This window comes from Artemia sp. Qi Xiang Cuo, chromosome 19 (genome assembly GCF_049724085.1).
Source record: "Artemia sp. Qi Xiang Cuo chromosome 19, ASM4972408v1, whole genome shotgun sequence".
NCBI classification, from domain to species: domain Eukaryota; kingdom Metazoa; phylum Arthropoda; class Branchiopoda; order Anostraca; family Artemiidae; genus Artemia; species Artemia sp. Qi Xiang Cuo.
In genome coordinates this window covers 19,093,330-19,112,295 of record NC_142812.1, presented here as the reverse complement: position 1 = coordinate 19,112,295, position 18,966 = coordinate 19,093,330, and the positions used below count along the sequence as shown (strand labels likewise).

Here is an 18,966-nt window from a genome sequence, read left to right as displayed (position 1 = left end):
GGTCAGTATTTTGTTCATCTTGAAATAAGGAGTATCGCAAAAAGAACTAATTTTGAACATTTGAAAACTAAAAATAAGGTCGTAATTTTCGATAGGGCAGGGGGACAACTGCCCCCCCATACACCACAGTCCCCCCCCAGCTGAAATTTAGTGTTCAAAAATCATGTCAAGACTAAGACAGGCTTATATAATTCAAGCATCTACAGAAATAGTTCAGTTTTCTTTAATATAGATTTGTCCTTATGGTACTATATGGCTCGTTTTTCACTGTCATTTTCACTTGGCTTGGGGAAATCGGATCCAAATTTACCCCCCATCCCCTCAGGATTTGACGAAATTACGCCATTTAAAAAAAAACTGGCAAAAGCTTCTTTCTCCCTCTCTACTTTGCACCCTCCCTCTCTCTCTATCCCGTTACATCACCCCTGCCTCAACCTCTCGTATCCCTCTTTTCCTTCCTCCCTTCCGTCTATAAAACTCAGCTGGTTAATTTTGATACAACTCTTGGAAATAAATATAAATATAAAAGAACAAACTCATTATTTTTAATATGGACAACTTACAGGCCAGAAAATGTCTAATAAATTCATGGTCATAAACTTCTTGTAAATTCAAGAACATTTCTTTCCATTGGGTATACCAAGGTTGAGCTTTTGGTACTTCAATCTGTTTTTTACCTAAAAAAGAAATCAACTTATTCAATTTCAAACATGTGCAGTGTGTTTTAACACACAGATAAGAGGAAAGGTAAGCTTTTCAAAGGAACCCAAAAAATTATGAATATACAATACTGAATACATTATAAAAAGCTTTATATTAATAAAGCTTTACTAACAAAAAGCATCAATGATAAAGTATCATTAATCAGAAGGGAAATGCTGCCAGGAATTTGTATTTCTCACAAAGAACAAAAATGATTTGACTGCGTCCTGTGGTGGCGCAGTTGGTTTCTTTCAGCTTGGTTATACTGGACCCAGGGTTCAAACTCAGATGTAGCAAGACATAGCAGGGCCAACGCAAAGACTTTAGTAATCAAGAAGCAAGGAACTTATAAGTCGTTAATTCAATACATAAATGATTCGTAAATAAGTGAGTCAAACTGAAAGACACGTACAAATCCAAAACCAAGCGGAGGGGGATCAGAGGATCTTTAAGGCAGAGGTGGTTAAAGCGACGTAAAAAGTTGATTTTTCGAGCCACTTTATGAGAGTTAGTTCCTCTCATTATTCGAAGGGAAAAGTAAATCTTTATTAATACAGACACTTGTGCCAAATATGTGCCATAGTTGGACATAGACATTAACACTTCAAAAGTTTACACTTCATTAACACTTTAAAGTAAAACATCAATAAGACAAAATAATATGTTTCACATAAAGTAAAACATCAAAAAACAGACAAAAATAAGATAAATAAAGAAACAAGCAGCAAAAGGCAAAAAGAAAGAAGAGCAGAGAAAAAAGAGTATAAGCGTGACTATAAATCAAACCAAATTTTAATCTGAATCTATCACTGAAGTCCCCAGACTTGATCTAGAACAATCTTCAAAGCGAATTTTTCACCGGAATTATTTCAGTCAGATTAAATTTATTGACAACATCTGGCACTTAATGAAAATGTAGTGTTTTCTGAATTAAGCATAGGAAGATTAGAGCGAACATGGACAGAAAAACCAGGGAGCCCAGCAATAGCCCAATCATGGAAATAGCTTATTGGAGATTGAATATCATAATATCACATTGTTACTTGCGATTCTTTTAGTTGTTTGAGATCAAGAATGGAATAAATCTTCATTCTGTGCAGACTTGAACACAATGAGATCTAAATTTTCAAATATTGCTCCCCGGGCGTCAAGGCCGCACCCAGGATTTTTTTTGGAGGGGGGTTTACTCAAAAAAAATTCGGGGGGGGGGGGGGTACACCCTAAAAAAACGCATACAAAATTTAACGAGTCAGACAGACATTTCGGGGGAGGTTCAAACCCCCCTAAACCCCCCCCCTCCCTCTGGGTACGGCCTTGCCGGGCGTAACAACTCAGGAAAGTCCTGTAGTATTGCAGAGGGTTTTATCTCCACTTGGTAATGCGGGACCCAGGGTTCTAATCCAGCTGTAGCAACACACTGCATGACCGAAGCGACCTTAAAAAAGGTTAGATATTAGCGTCTAACAAAAATTACTTAAATACACAGATAAAGTTAAGTATTGCAGGAATTTTTCTTGAGTTAAGTTATGTATTTTATTTTCCAAATAGCATTAAGTTTTACTTTCATTAGTAGTCCAAAAGATTGCAAGTTTCGAACTATACAAAAAGCGCTACCATACACACACACAAAAAAAACAATCTAAATGTCGAAAAATGACAAGTCTTACATCCTAACAAAAATTATCAATTTGGTATTGCATTTTGAAAAAACATATATAATGCTGAATTTTTTATTATTATGCAAGTCGACAAAAATACCATATCCAGGGGGTATGGGGGCTTGAACCCCTCCCACTGAAATGTTTGTCAACTCGAAAATGAATAGAAACAAATTTTTGGTGCGTTTTTTGACCCCCCCCCCCCCCCGAAAAAAAACATAATTTGCTAGTGCCCTTTTTAACAGTCAAAAGTGATTGGAGAGCAACTAACCCCCCTCTCACGCCCACCTTTTTCCCAAACACATCAAAATTTTGAGATAGCCATTTTGTTCAAAGTAGTTGAAAGGTCCGGAAATTATGTTTAAGAGGATGACACTCCCCCCACAGCCCTCAGGGTAAGGGTTGTGTTATGCCTTGGGGGCATATAAGGTTTTTATTGAAAGCTTTGTCGTAGAAACTTTAAAAAGGTCTAATTTGATTGGAAATTGAAAGAGCTAGTTCCATTTTTAATAGCCAAAAGGGATTTGAGGGCAACTAATCCCCTTCTCACGTACACGATTTCCCCAAACCCATCCAACCCAAAATTTTAGATAGTCATTTTGTTCAACGTAGTTAAAAGTTTTAGAAATTAAGTCTGAGAATGATAACCCCCTCAGAGCCATGTTATGCCCTGGGGGGAAATAAGGTTTTTTATAGAAAGTGATGCTTTAGAAACTTCAAAAAGAGCTCATTCGATTGGAAATTAGAACCGCTTGTGCCCTTTTTAATAGTCGAAAGTGATTGGATGATAACTAACACCCCTCTCAAACCCACCATTTCCCCAAACACGTCCAGTAAAAAGTTTTAGATAGCCATTTTGTTCGACGTAATTAAAAAGTCTGGTAATTATGTTTTTGAGGATGACACTCCCCCACAGCCCTCAGCGCAAGGGTTGTAAGTTATGCCCTGAGGGTCTATAAGGTTTTTTTATAGAAGCGTTGTCGCAGAAACTTCAAAAAGGAATCACTCTATTGGAAATTGAAACGGCTAGTGCCCTTTTTAATAGTCGAAAGTGATTGCATGGTATCAAAATTTTGAGATAGCCATTTGGTTCAACGTAGTTGCAAGGTCCAGAAATTATGTATTTGAGGATGACAACCCCCTCACAGCCGTCAGGTCAAGGGTTGTAAGTTATGCCTTGGGGCACATAAGGTTGTTATAGATAGCTTTGTCGTAGAAACTTGAAAAAGAGCTCAGCCGATTGGAAATTGAAAGGGCTAGTGCCCTTTTTTAATAGTAGGGAGTGATTGAAGGGCAACTAACCGCCTTCAGACACCCACCATTTCCCCAAACACATCCAATCAAAATTTTGAGATAGCAATTTTCTTCATCGTAATTGAAAGTTCTGGAAATTTGGTTTTTGAGGATGAATTCCCCCCCCCCCCCCTCCAGCCCTCAGAGCAAGGGTTGTAAGTTGTGCCCTGGGGGCATATAAGGTTTTTATTGAAAGCTTTGTCGTAGAAACTTCAAAAGGTCTCATTCGATTGGAAGTTGAAAGGGCTAGGGCCTTTTTTAATATTCGAAAGTGATTGAAGAGCAACTAACGCCCCTCTTACGCCCACCATTTCCCCAAACACGTCCAATTAAATTTTGAGAGAGCCATTTTGTTTAACGTAGTTAAAAGTTCTGGAAATAAGGTCTTTCAGGATGACAACCCCCTCACAGCCCTCAGGGCAAGGGTTGTAACTTATGCCCTGGGGGGGGCATATAAGGTGTTTATAGAAAGCGTTGTCGTAGAAACTCAAAATGAGCTCATTCGATTGGAAATTGTAAGGGCTAGTGCCCTTTTTAATAGTCGAAAGTGATTGGAACATTTTTTATAGTGAAGATCGATGTGGGTAAAATGTATTATTATTTTATTCTCTTTTTTGTTTAGACCAGGAGACTTCGTATCGAAGGAGTTACCTTAGGAACTTGGAAAAGGGCTCATTTGATTGAAAATAGAAAGGGCTAATGCCCTTTTTAATAGTCGAAAGTGATTGGACGGCAACTAGTCCCCCTTCCATTTGCCCATTATGTTTAAAAACTAAATGTTGCCTTAAGATTAAATCAAAATGCTCTGTGTTAATGCTAATTCCCAATAAGGCATCTCACCAGTATCCCAAGAACGACTGTTCAAACTTTCGGGGCGACTTCTGCTCCTAAAATTTAACCAAATCAAAATAGCGTAAGTGTATCCAAGCTATCAAAGAACGTAAACAAACTTTTTTTGCGAATGGTATCAATTTTTCTATTTCAGGTCAACTAGAGGAGGTATGAAACTAAATTAAACACTATTATTTGTGTCCAGATTTTCAAAAGGGTGTATTTTTTTAAAAATTGCTGACAATTTTTATCCAGCATACAAATAGCAGGCCAAACTATAAAGTTAAAAAAAAAAACGAAAGTGTTTAAAGAATGCCATATATAAAATGTCATATGTCATACGCCAATATAAAACGAACAGAAATTAATTTAAAAAAACTTTTTCCACAAAATAAGTTTTTCAAAGAAAAGTTAAGAACTCCATTTAACCAAAAATCAGCAAAAATAAAATCAAATAATCTACCAAGCGTGAAACTACAACAAACCAGCATTGATAAATAAATGAAACCCAAAACGAACAGAAATAACAATAAATAACCGAGTCAAACTCAAAACGAGCAGAAATTAACATGAGCAGGGATCAAAACCCCTATGTCTTCCCAAGCCCAGAATATAATTTGCACTTTACTGAAAAAAACACAAATGAATTCGCAATGTCAGATTAATATACTTATACTGATATTTAGTAATCAAAATGTTAATATTATTTGATTCATTAAAGTTATAAAAGTAAAAACATTTATATGATTTCAGTAAAGTGCAAATTATGTTCTGGCTAAAACATAGATCAGGAAGGGATTGTTTTGCGTGTGTCACAAATGGAACTGAACTTCACTGAAAATGTTAATTTGGTGACTTCAATGAAGTTGCCTGAAAACTTACTTGACTGAAGTTTCTTCAGGAAAGTTACTGTTAGTAGTGAGGCTACTGAAGTTGGTATTGAAGTTACTTAGCTGAAAAATCTTTAAAAAAAACAGCTAAAATGGACTTTAAGTCTAAGATCGCAGTAGAGTAATTTTGAATTTTTGAAATCTTAAAAAAAAAGCAGCTAAAATGGACTTTAAGTCTAAGATCGTAGTAGAGTAATTTTTGAATTTGTCTTGTATTATTTATTTATAATTTTGTTTTTAGAAAAAATTAAGTCATTCTACTTGAGTGATCTATGAATAAAATGGAAAAAGAGTTGGATCTTCATAAACTGCAAAAGAAGGAGCTTGAGGGTAAAGTTATGAAGAATAAATTCATTCCAGAACATTACAAGACCAAATGTATTGAATACAGGTATTTTATATTTTTAAATTTCATTGAATTTGTTGATTTTATTTAAGTTTAATTTAATCTTAAAAAGTTTACAAACACTTTTATGGAAAATCCCTTCAGCAGAAAATTCTCCCCTCCCCCCCCCCGCCCGAAAAATGTATGCATACTTCCGAATAACAAATACTATATGTTGACAACGGGCAAATTTTATGACTTAAAGACTTTTCTGCAGGGGCTGGGGAGAGGGGTGGGACATTTTATCTCCAAAGGCATAGTTTTTTACCTCTCCACTATGCTGAACAAAATGGCTATTTAAAAATTCTGATCAGACGATCTTGAGAAAAAAATGGGTGTGTGAGGAGGCCTAGTTTCCCTCCAATCTTTTGGGTCACTTAAAAAGGGCACTAGAATGTTTAATTGCCGCTTGAATGAGCCTTCTCTCGATATTCTAACACCACTGGGTCAATACGATCACCCCTGGGAAAAAAAAAATAAATAAACATGCATCTGTGATCTTTCTTCTGGCAAAAAAATACAAAATTCCACATTTTTGCAGATAGGAGCTTGAAACTTATATAGAATGGTTCTCTGATACGCCGAATTTCATTATTCGATTTTCATTAAGATTTTACTACTTTAAAGGGGTGTTTCCGCCTTTTTTCGAAAATTGGGCAGAATTTCTCAGGCTTGAAGAATGTACGAAAAGTGGGGTTACATCCTGCTTTCTAGGCTATAATGAGAGACAGGCTGAAATGGGTTGGGAACGTTCTGCGGATGAAAGATGGCAGATTGCCGAAGATTGTACTATTCGGCCAACCGTCTTGGGCTAAACGGAAGGCAGGTCGCCCGCGATTGGGATGGGAGGATGTCATAAAGAAATATTTAAAGAAAATGGGGAAATTCCTGGGAGGGGATAAGGGAGGAGTATGCGTAGCTGTGTTGGCCTAAGGCGGCTTGGTGCAGCGGTGAGTTGTTAGTACTAGTAGTAGCCTTTTATAGGTAAAACTAAACTTAAGGAAACATATATATTTGGAATCACCATATAAAGCCGATTCTTTTAATATGTATACTGGCATCAAAATTTCACTTTTTAGAGTTTCTGTATTGCTCCTTATTAACAGTGCATTACCACAAATTGTTTGATATATTAAAATGATAAGAAACGCATTTAAGAATAGTTGTTGCAGCAATGTCATCAATTCTACTTCAAACTATGTGTAACATGTCCGCCTTTCTCCCCCCCCCCCACCGAAAAAAATAACCGGGGGGCAATGGTGGGACAGAAACTCCGGGTTCACGTTTGGGTCTTTAATCATACACATTGGAAGTCCTTGCCTGGTTTTGATGCCAACAATATATAACCTGCCTTCTTTCTACTAAAAAGCTGGCAGTGGAAGACCCAGGGGAAGGTCTATTGGAGGTACCAGTAACCTATTTAGTACCTCCAAAATATAGTTGAAAATGCTTGAGTCATTTTGATTCCTTTTTGCGCCGAATCAGGACTTTTGCAGGATCACACCTTTATTATTAATTTTTCTATCTCCGTATTAACGTCATGCTCTCTAATCCAGACCGAGGTTCATTATTTTCCAAACTACAGACGTTAGATCCTCACCACACTTGTAATAAAGTGAAACCGATGCACAGGAAAAAAATGCCAAAGTGCTGCTCCCCCTATAAAATTTTATATCTAAGCCTTAAAAATCTACCTTCTTTATGAAAAAATCTACTTTGTACCATTTCTGCCGTAAAGCCAAAGATTTTGAGCGCTTTGGGTATTGAAGACCTACGCATCCAGCCTCCCTCTCCCGGGTCTGGACTATCTTCCCCTGTAAAAAAAGACACATGAAATGAAATGGTGACAATCATCGACGTCCTTTGCGCCATGAGTGTCTTAGGGGGATTTTTTTTTTCCTTTTCAATTTTGTTCGAGAATAAAAATGCTGCACCCAGGAGGTTGCCGAATAAAAAATTGCATACGTCCCCTAAAGGAGCCGAAACCCTTTCCATAGTCGCCGTGCTTCCATGGTAACAAAGAGAGGACTAATCTAAATCCAGTCGTTTCTAGCAATAATGTATTCTGAGCAAGATTCAAAAAAGTAAGCTGAGACATAAAAAAGGAAAATACTTTATTTTAGGCTAAATAACCAAAAGTCCTGAGATTCAGACAAAAATTTTCCATAAAATTCATAATTTTGAATTGAAAACATCGAAACTGAAAACATTAAATCATTGACTTGTACTCTATTTAAGGAAATAATTTCTCTGGGTCTCTAAAAGGAGTCTTTAAAATTTTCAAAAGAAACCTTTAAGCAATATCAATTAAAGAGATCAAAGAGATCTTTAGCTTTTCTCAACTCTTCTTTAAGCATTGCTTTCTTCTTTTTCAGAAATTCTAACTTTGCTACAAGTTCTTGACCCTCGATTCTTCTTCTTTTCCTGTAAGCTCGGGCGGCTTCCTTATTACTTTCTTTTTTAATTTTTACACATTCCTGGGGACAATATGAAGGCTCTCTTTTGGCATTTTTTCTCTTGACAGAGGTCTTATCTTGTCCTTTCAATGTTTGTGCAAAGACCCTTGATCCTTTGTCTGCAGTGTCTATCTTACATTCATATTCATTACCCTTCGGTGCATCCTGGTAAGCTTTTAAAGAAATGTTTATGTCATAAATTGGGACTGAGCCCACAATCAAAGCATCTTCGGTATTAGCCAGCGTTTGGGATGAACTGGAAAAAATATCAACCATGTTCGAGTCTTGGCAAGCTTCCAAAGGAAATTGGAAATTGTATTCTGGTAACCAAGCTATTGATGATATCTCTTCAGAATTTGGACATGAATGAGACTGACTGTATGCCTTATCTAATTCTAAAATATCTTCTTTGCTTGCAGCTACTGTTGTTCCACTTTCTAATATCCACTCTCTAATATCTCCACTCTCAAATATCTGATCTACACAACTTATATCCATATTTGTCTTTTCACTCTTATTGCTTAATCAAACGCTTCTGAAAATGAACTAAAAGTCTGCTGGTCTGTTTCCTGCAATAAATGCTTTTTGTTAGGCCCCGCCCACTCAAGAACTTCTGCAGTGCTTGATGACGTCATTTTCATTGGCTTCATTCCAAAAGGATGGATAAATGGCGTCCTGCTATTTAGCTTTAGATTTCAATGACGTCATCTTGGTCCGTTTTCTACGATTGTGGAATTTGGTTTTCTTTATAAACAAAAATTTTCACAATGAGATTTAAGTCACCTTTTGCATACTAGGATAGTGTGATCAAATAAGATATCTTATTTTGGTTTGAGTCATCTTTTGGAAAATTATGTGCCATTTAGTAAGGATACATGGCTGTAAACAAAACATTTTTAGTTCCATAGAAACATTTCTAGGCTACTAAATTCAAGTAGGCAACCAGCAAAAGAACTGGACTTCTGATGAAACTTCGTCTGATGGACTTCTCCTCTTATCTTTAAGCATGACTTTATAAACCATTTTTGAATTGGATTTTTATGCTTACTTCAAATATATAAATTTCATAAAGTTTAGTGTTACCCATCAAATGTTACGAGCCTGAAAATATTTGCCTTATTTTCGAAAAAGGGGGGAGACACCCACTAAGTCATAGAATCTTAATGAAAATCACACCATCAGATTCAGCGTGTCAGAAAACCTTGTTGTAGAGATTTAAAGCTCCTATATGCAAAACTGTGGAATTTTTTTTTTTTTTTCTGCCAGAAGAAAGATCACGGATGCGTGTTTATTTGTTGCTGTTTTTTTAGCCAGGGGTGATCGTATCGACCCAGTGGTCCTAAAATATCGCGAGAGGGCTCATTAACGAAAATCAAAAGATCTAGTACCCTTTTTAAGTGACCAAAAAAATGGAGGGCAACTAGGCTCTCTCCCACGCTCATTTGTTTCCCAAAGTTACCGGATCGAAATTTTGAGATAGCCATTTTGTTCAGAATAGTTGAAAAAACTAATAGCTATGTCTTTAGGTGTAAAATGACCCACCACAGTCCCCAGGGGAAGGGCTCCAAGTTGTGAACTTTGCCCCATTGTTCACATATAGTATTTGTTGTTGGGAAAAGGAAACGATCAAAGATGGGGGGTTTAAGGCCAAACGAGATAATGAATAAACAAACGAAGCATATATTTCGAAAGGACAACCGCCTCTCTTCTTCAGCGCGAAACGAAATAATTTATTCAAGGAAAGTGCCGAATAAAAAAAAAAATAATAAACGCGGAAAGTCAATGTGAAAAGAACCAAAAAACCAATGAAAAACCCAAAAAATTGAAAGATGAATAAAATTCAATGAAAGCCAAAAAATATAAGAATTAAAACCAAATACCTAACAACCATAAACCTTCCGCGTTATTTCACATTGACTTTCCACGTTTGTTTTTTGTTGTATATAAAATATAGAAAACAATTTTTCGCCAAAGAATGGAGACAAAAGCTGACCAATAAAGTTTTTCTTACCCGAATACGTGTAAATATCTAAAAATATTAGCTTCCCCGAAAATGGTATTCGGAGGATATCCGTCAACTTTTGGGCCAGAGCAATGCTAATGCACAAAACTAACTTGAAAATTATTTTGGCTTACTCATAAAAAGGCAAAAAAAATATATTTTCTCTAAATTATATATTCTCTTTTTCAAAAAACTGTCAACTTCAGGACTAATTTGAAAATTAATGAATAACTCTACATGTTTAAATAATAAAATCGACTTGGAAATACTAATAATGATACTAATCATTTTTGCAACTTCGGCTGCAACCCAGTAATGAGCAAACCAGGGTCCAAACAATTGGGAGTTTGAAAGTTTGTTCTGAAAATAATGGTTAAGCGGGAAAGAATCGCCGTTTGAAGCTGATTCAGCGACACTTTGCATTTTATCAAGCTCATTGTTTTTCAATGAGCTTGATCATTGATGATAAAGCTCATTTAGTAATCATTTTTCTTTCAGGAACTGGGATCAGACACTTATTACTACCCTAATTTTACCAATTACACTAATTAAGTTAATTATTCTTGTTATTACTGAAAAAATTGCAAGTTTCGCCAAACGCTAGATGGTGTTTATAGTTTTTTATCGACACTAGCGCCAGTTTCCACTCTTATATGTTACCCATACTGTTTGGTTTATTGTATAAATAAATGCGTGGAAATTTCCGGAAAAACTGGTTTTCTCGAAAATCTGACCAAAATCAAAACTGTACACTTGGAGACGCTGTACAGGAGAATTACAGTTGCCAGTCTTGAAAAATAAGGAAAATCGTTTTTTCGCATGGGAAACAATGACATGGGAAACAATGAAAAAATAGCCAAGGAAACGAGGGAGATTTAAAGCCAGTGGAAAAAAGGAAAGGATAGGGCAAAAGCAGATGTTCCGGCAAGCACCTCCGCCAACAAAAAAGAAGCAACCTTTTAAAGTGAGCAATAAAAAACCGGAGAAACACTTTCCAAAAAAATTTAAAGAAGCACAATATTTATGTTTCTTTGAAAAATGAACAAAAGTTCGAGCATTTTTTCAATTCTGGGAAACGTGAAACTGACTCTTCATGTGGTAGTGACGTTTAAAGAGTCCGTGTTCTTGTGGGGAGTTTTGAATAAATAGAACCCAGAGCTGGGAGAAAGAAAACCCGAGGACAAGCTTTCAATAAATAAAACTCAAAATAAAAATGATGAGTTTGATTAAAGGAGTTTATTTCAAATAGTTTTCAAATGATTCAGCTGTATGATTGTTATCTGTCTTCAATAAAATAGATAAAAACTAAACGAAAGAAACCAATAAAAAATCTAATGATTAAAAAGACGAACTAAGTAATAATCTACCAAGCTCGAAAATTTTGATTGGATGTGTTTGGGGGAATGATGGGCGTGGGTCTCGATAATCTACCAAGCTATTAAAATTTTGATTGGATGTGTTTGGGGGAATGATGGGCGTGGGGGAGTGGTAGTTCCCCTCCAATCACTTTCGACTATTAAGAAGGAATCTAGCCCTTTGAATTTCCAATCAAATGAGCATGTTCTGAATTTTCTACGATAACGCCTTCTTGTAAATCCTTATACGCCCCAAGGCATAATTTAAAACCCTGGCCCTTAGGGCTTTGGGGAAGTGTCCTCTTGGGAAGTGTCCTGCTAAAAACATTTTTTCTATCTGGAAATAAACTATCGTACGCTGAACGAAATGGCTATCTCAAAATTCTGATTGGATGTGTTTGGGGGGATGATGGACGTGGGGGGCTAGTTGCCCTCCAATCACTTTCGACTATTAAAAAGGGCAAACGCCCTTTGAATTTCCAATCGAATGAGCCTGTTTTGAAGTTTCTACGACTACGCCTTCTATAAAAACCTGATATTCCCCCAGGGTAGAACTTAAAACCCTTGCCCCGAGGGTTGTGGGGAGTGTCCTTCTCAATAAGATATTTTCTATCTCGAAATCAGATACGCTGACAAAATGCCTATTTTAAAATTTTGATTGGATGTGTTTAGGGGAATGATGGGCGTAAGGGGGGGGGGGGGGAGGGGGGCTAGTTGCCCTCCAATCACTTTCGACTATTAAAAAGGGCACTAGCCCTTTGAATTTGCCCTTTGATTTCCAATTAAATGCCCTTTGATTGGATGTGTTCGGGGGAACGATGGACGTGGGGGGACCAGTTGCCCTCCAATCACTTTCGACTATTAAAAAGGGCAAACGCCCTTTGAATTTCCAATCGAATGAGCCTGTTTTGAAGTTTATACGACAACGCCTTCTATAAAAACCTTATATGGCCCCAGGGCGTAATTTAATACCCTTCCCCCGAAGGTTGTGGGGGAGTGTCCTTCTCAAAAATATATCTTCTATCTGGAAATCAGCTACGCTGACAAAATGCCTATCTCAAAATTTTCATTTGATGTGTTTAGGGGAATGATGGACGTGGGGGACGAGGGCTAGTTGCCTTTCAATCACTTTTGACTATTAAAAAGGGCACTAGCCCTTTGAATTTGCCCTTTGATTTCCAATTAAATGCCCTTTGATTGGATGTGTTTGGGGGAATGATGGGCGTGGGGGGACTAGTTGCCCTCCTATCACTTTCAACTGTTAAAAAGGGTACGAGCCACTCCAATTTCCAATCGAATGAGCTCTTTTAGAAGTTTCTACGACAACGCCTTCTATAAAAACATTATATGCCCCCAGGCCATAATTTAAAACCCTCGCCCTGGGGGTTGTGTGGGTGGGGTGTGTCCTCCTCAAAAACATATTTTCTATCTGGAAATCAACTACGTTCAACAAAATGGCTATCTCAAAATGTTGATTGGATGTGTTTGGGGGACTGATGGGCCGGGGGGGGGCTAGTTGCCCTCCAATCACTTTCGACTATTAAAAAGGGCACAATCCCTTTGAATTTCCAAACGAATGAGCCCTTTTTGAAGTTTCTACGACAACACCTTCTATAAAAACCTTATATGCCACCAAGGCGAAACGTAAAACCGGTGCCCTAAGGGTTGTGGGGGAGTTTCCTCCTCAAAAAGATGTTTTCTATGTAGAAATCAACTACGCTGAAGAAAATAGCAATCTCAAAATTTTGATTGGATGTGTTGGGGGGAATGATGGGCGTGGGGGGGGGGCTATGTGCCCACCAATCAATTACACAACAAAAAAAGCGTCAAATCCCTTAGAAATACCAAATGAATGAGCCATTTTTGAAGTTTCTACGACAACTCCTTCTATAAAGACGTTATATGCCCCCAGGGCATAACTTAAAACCCTTGCCGTGAGGACCCTTGCACCTTTTCTTAGTCAGCGCTAGCACCCTGACTATGTAAAGGTTAGCGGAAAACGAGGTTGAGTTACCGTTCAATCACTTTAAACTAATAAAAAGGGCACTAGCCCTATGAATTTCCAATCAAGGGAATCTATTTTGAAGTATCTATGATAGCGCTTTCTATAAAAACTTTATATACCCCCAGGGCATAACTTAAAACCGTTGCCCCGAGGGTTGTAGGGGAGTGTCCTCCTCAAAAACATATTTTTGTATCTGGAAAACAACTACGCTGAACAAAATGGCTATCTCAAAATTTTGATTGGATGTGTTTGGGGAAATGATGGGCGTGTAGGGGGGGGGGCTAGTTGCCCTGCAATCACTTTCGACTATTAAAAAGAGCACTAGCCCTTTGAATTTCCAATCGGATGAGCCTTTCTGGAAGTTTCTACGACAAGGCCTTCTATGAAAACCTTATATGCCCCCAGGGCATAACTTAAAACCCTTGCCCCGAGGGTTGTAGGGGAGTGTCCTCCTCAAAAACATATTTTCAATCTAGAAATCAACTACGCTGAACAAAATGGCTATATCAAAATTTTGATTGGATGTGTTTGGGGGAATGATGGGAGCGGGAGGGGGGGGGGGCTAGTTGCCCTCCAATAACTTTCGACTATTAAAACGGGCACTAGCTGTTTTAATTTCCAATCGAATGAGCCTTTTTTGAAGTTTCTACGACAACGCCTTCTATAAAAACCTCATATGCCCCTAGGGCATAACTTAAAACCCTTGCCCCAAGGGTTGTGGGGGCGTGTCCTCCTCAAAAAGATATTTTCTATCAGGAAATCAACTACGCTGAACAAAATGGCTATCTCAAAATTATGATTGGATGTGTTTGGGGGAATGATGAGCGTGGGGGGGGGGCTAGTTGCCCTCCAATCACTTTCGACTATTAAAAAGGGCACTAGCCACTTCAATTTGCAATCGAATGAGCCCTTTTCGAAGTTTCTACGACGACTCGTTCGGTACGAAGTGCCCCGGTAGGGAGAAAAAAAAACACATTGTGCCCACTTTGTTCTTTACTTAGGCAGCGCTAACGCGCTGCCTATGATGAGGAGCTTTTTTGGTTGCCAAGCGGACACTTCGCTGGTTCAGACATCTTTTACGTCTGCCTACCGACACTCCGGCTCGGATTCTTTACGAATTTGAATCAACCAGTAGTGGCCACAGTATAAGTAATATACAGTAGTGAAATGTTTCTCCGAACATGACATGCATTTCACAGCGCGTAAATAGCCAAGTTGACAGACCGTCAAAGCAATACATCAGCAAACTATTAAAGCAGATTTTATTTTACTCCTTTTTCAGATGAATAAACATCTGTGTTGAAAATCCGTGAAATTTGTAAATATAGATAACGAGTTTTGATCAGATGTCTTTGAAGAGACTGCAGCTAAAAAGGGTATGGGAGGGCTTGGGAGCAATAAACATCTGTGTTGAACTTAGTGAATTTAGTTACTACTACTACTACTACTACTAACAACTCACCGCAGCACCAAGCCACCTGAGGCCAACACAGCTAGGCACGCTCCTCCTCCATCCCAATTTATTCAAGGCTTCCCTTTTTACACACTCCCACGAAGTTACCGTTTCCTTTAAACCTTTCTTTATGACGTCCTCCCATCCAAGACGAGGACGAACCGCTTTCCGTTTAGCCCTAGACGGTTGGCCGAAAAGAACAATTTTCGGCAATCTGTCATCCTTCATCCACACAATGTGCCCAAGTCCCCTGAACCTTTCTTTCATTATAGCCCTAGAGAGCGGTATTGAACCACATTTTTCGTACAGCCTATTGTTTGAAATACGGTCAGTCAGTCAGGTACCCAGAACAATCCTTAAGCAATCTCTCTGGAAAACATCTAGCAAATCTTCATCCGCTTTTCGGAGCGTCCTTGCTTCAGAGACATATTTGACCACTGTCATCACTGTACCTTCTAATATTCTAATCTTAGTTCGCAGACTTATCTTCCTATTCTTGCAAACATTTTTCATCTATGAAATAACACCCTGATCCTTGGCTATTCTACTTTTAACATCTTCACTGCTCCCACCTTATTTACTAATAATACAATCAAGGTAAGTGAAGCTGCCCACCTGATCAATATTTTCATTACCCAACGTTATTCATCTTCATCCTAGCCTTAGTAACTTAGTCTTCTTAACATTAACATAGCAAACCTATTCTTTCCTTATCGCTAATTGTGGCCCCATTCTTATCTTTAACTGGGCCAAGTCCGGATTGACTGCTCCCTCTCAATTTCTTAACATGCCAGTACAATATTTTACTATTATGCCGTCTAGCTGCATCTCCCAGATCTTCGGCGAGGTTAAAATAATTCCGCTATTAGGTTAAACTATTCCACATTTGAAAGCCATAATTAATAGGCTATAAATCGAAAATGCTCTAAGAGGCTAAGAGGGATAATAAAAAAGATCTCTGTTTGACAGTTTGTCATCATTTTAATACTGAAATGCAAGCACTGTGTATGATGCATTTCTTACCTTTTAAGCACCCTGAGTTCTCCGCTAGAATTTGTGGAACATCTGTTGTAAATGGAGCCTAAGTTCGTGCAAAGATCAGATATCAAACAGTTCGTGGTAACGAACTATAAATAAGGAGCAACCTGGTGCAATAGTAACCGAAACTCTAAAAAACAGAATTTTTGATACCAATAGATACATCAAAAGAATCATATTTTATGCTCATTTCAAATATATAAGTTTTATTAGATTTAATCTTACCCATCAAAAGTTACGCGCCTGAGAAAAGTTGCCTTTTTTCGAAAAAAGGGGCCCCTCCCACGCTCATTTTTTTCCCAAAGTCACCCGATCAAAATTTTGAGATAGCCATTTTGTTCAGCATGGTCGAAAAACATAATAACTATGTCTTTGAAAATAACTTTATCCCCCATAGTCCCCGTGGGAAGGGCTGCAAGTTATGAACTTTCCCCAATGTATAATGTATTCTGGTAGTGGGGGGGGGGGGGGTTACGTGGGAGGATATTTCCATGGATGAAGTTTACATGGGGTAAGGTACATTGCTATGAAGGGGCGCCAGATTTCCTAGCATTATTTAAAAAACAATCAGAAATTAAACAAAAAAACAAGTTTTCAACTGGAAAACTTTTAAACATCAAAACTTAAAACGAACAGAAGCTATTACGTATATGGTTGGGTTCGCCCCCCTAGTCAATACCTCTTTCTTTACGCTAAAGTTTTTTTAGCACTCTCATAAGAGCTATATATTCTAATTAACGGTCTTTGTGATTAAGGGGTCATTCTTAAAGAATTGGAAAAAAAATTCGAACTTTAGCGTAAAGAGCGAGGTATTGACTAGGGGACGAACCCCCTAAAATACGTAATAAAAATATACGAATATAGAAGTTCTTTACTTAAGTATATTCTTAAGTTACGTATATTTATTCATAATAAAAACGTTCGTAAATAAAATTAAGCAACTTTCGAGAAAGGCATTTAGCCAAAAAAAGCTTTCAACGCCTTGCTCTTTACGCTAAAGTTAGACTCTTTCTTTCAACTATATTTTTTTTAAACAATATAAAAAAATTTTAGCGTAAAGAGCGAGGCGTTGAGGAGGGTACAGCCCCTTTTATATACAAAATAATTTCTGTTCGTTTTAAGTTTTAATGTCGCTCCTTACCTTCAGTTAAAAAAAAGTTGTTTTTCTTTTATTTAATCTGACATAAAGTGGAATTAATCCACTAAGAGGCTAACCAAAAAATTTCAATTATTACAGAATGGATGCAATCCCCAAGAAACAAAACGCAAAGAACCAAAAAAAAATATTAAAAAATAAAAAACTTTGAAAAGCCTTAGATTTATCATAACCTGTAAACAAGGGTTGTAGATCTCAGATTTGCCCCATATTTGTACATTTATTTCTATAGACTATGTTTTCTTTGATGCAACTGAAATCTAAAATTATTGTTTCAGTTGAGCAAGAAACCTCAAACTTCGATTTTGGGCGAGCCCCTTCTTCACCTTTGCTGATGAGCAAGGCTTGAAAACCCCTTTGTATGCCATGGTTTGGCCTCTACAACAAGGTTCAGAAGCATACACCAATGTCAAAAGTTGATAAAAAAAAAGAATTTAAAAAAATTAAAAAAAAAGTAAGTGTTTTAAAAATAACCAATAAATCAAAACCCACAAACAAAATCTTCAATTAAAATAAAGACAAACTAAATATAAGAACTGCAGCTAAGAATTCTAGTGAAATAAAAAAAAATAATGAGCTGAGCCCAAAAATCAAATTAGCCTGATGGAATGTCTACTAGAAAACCCGTTTCATGTTCATCAATATGCACTTTTTTATTTTCATTTGACATGTTTATTTTAGTACTTCATTACTGCAAAGATTGATGATTAAGTGAAATCGGCTCGTTTTTCAAAACCCTGGCGGACGAGACAACCAATATATCAAGCCAGGAACAGATTGCTCTAGGGCAGGGCTTCCTAAATTTTTTTCATTCGCGACCCCATTTATGATTGCAAGTTTCCTGGCGACCCCATATAAATATAAAAGAAAGATAAATAAATATTTTTTGATGATTCATTTATTAGGTAACAATTTACATATACACATGAAAATATATAGTTTTATATTTGTTCAGAAACATGCAAAAATCTTAAATAATAAACAATCCGTTGATTTTGAATTGAAGTTATCAAGTATTTTGCGCAATAGGTTGCATAGGTTGCATCAAGACTGGGCTCGGACTTATAAAAATGAAAGAAAATCCTCCTACTAACCAATAAATATAAATTAAACTTTAATATTTACTGGTATTCATTCCTGAAAGTCTTGGCAACATAGGATTTATTTATGTTATGGCAACTTTGGATTTATAAAATACGAAAAAAAAAGTCATAATAACCAAGCTTTAGCATCACCAATTCAAAAATTTAGATTTAATTTTTGATTTTTGTTTATTTTTTCAATTGTTAGATTCTTTATTCATTTCTTTAGTTTAGTTTGTGTCTATTTTACTGAAGAGATATAACGATCATATGGCTGAAATATTTGGTATATATTTGTTTTTGTGGAATCAAATAAATTAATCTTTGTTAGAGTTGTGTCTTCTTTTTTGCAAGATTGCCCTGTTTGTAGAATTGGTGAATTATGAACAAAACCTTGAGGATATTTTGTCATTTTGTTTTCGAGTTCAGTCGTCAGTTTTATTAACTTCAATTCAGATTTGTTCAGTTTATCATTGAGGATATTTTATCATTGCTGATTTGCAACCAGGAATTAAAAGTTGATGAAAATCTTTTACTTTTTTGTTTTTAGCCAAACACCATGGTTTTTATTTTTTGGTTTTTGTGTCACATCATACATTCTCTCAGCGATTGTTCTGGATGACTCCCCCCATTCCCTGCAAAAATAACCAAACCCTTCCC

At 37.0% G+C, this 18,966-nt stretch overlaps 1 protein-coding gene across 1 annotated transcript in view; it reads right to left on the bottom strand.

Moving 5' to 3' along the window:
• l(3)76BDm (trafficking protein particle complex subunit 8 homolog l(3)76BDm) overlaps positions 1–18,966 on the bottom strand; it is a 183,895-nt gene that overhangs the window by 149,781 nt on the left and 15,148 nt on the right. Inside the window, exon 3 of the mRNA XM_089104758.1 lies at positions 564–677. Within this exon, the coding sequence (XP_088960884.1) occupies positions 564–677 (114 nt within the window). The remainder of the gene's footprint in view (positions 1–563; positions 678–18,966) is intronic.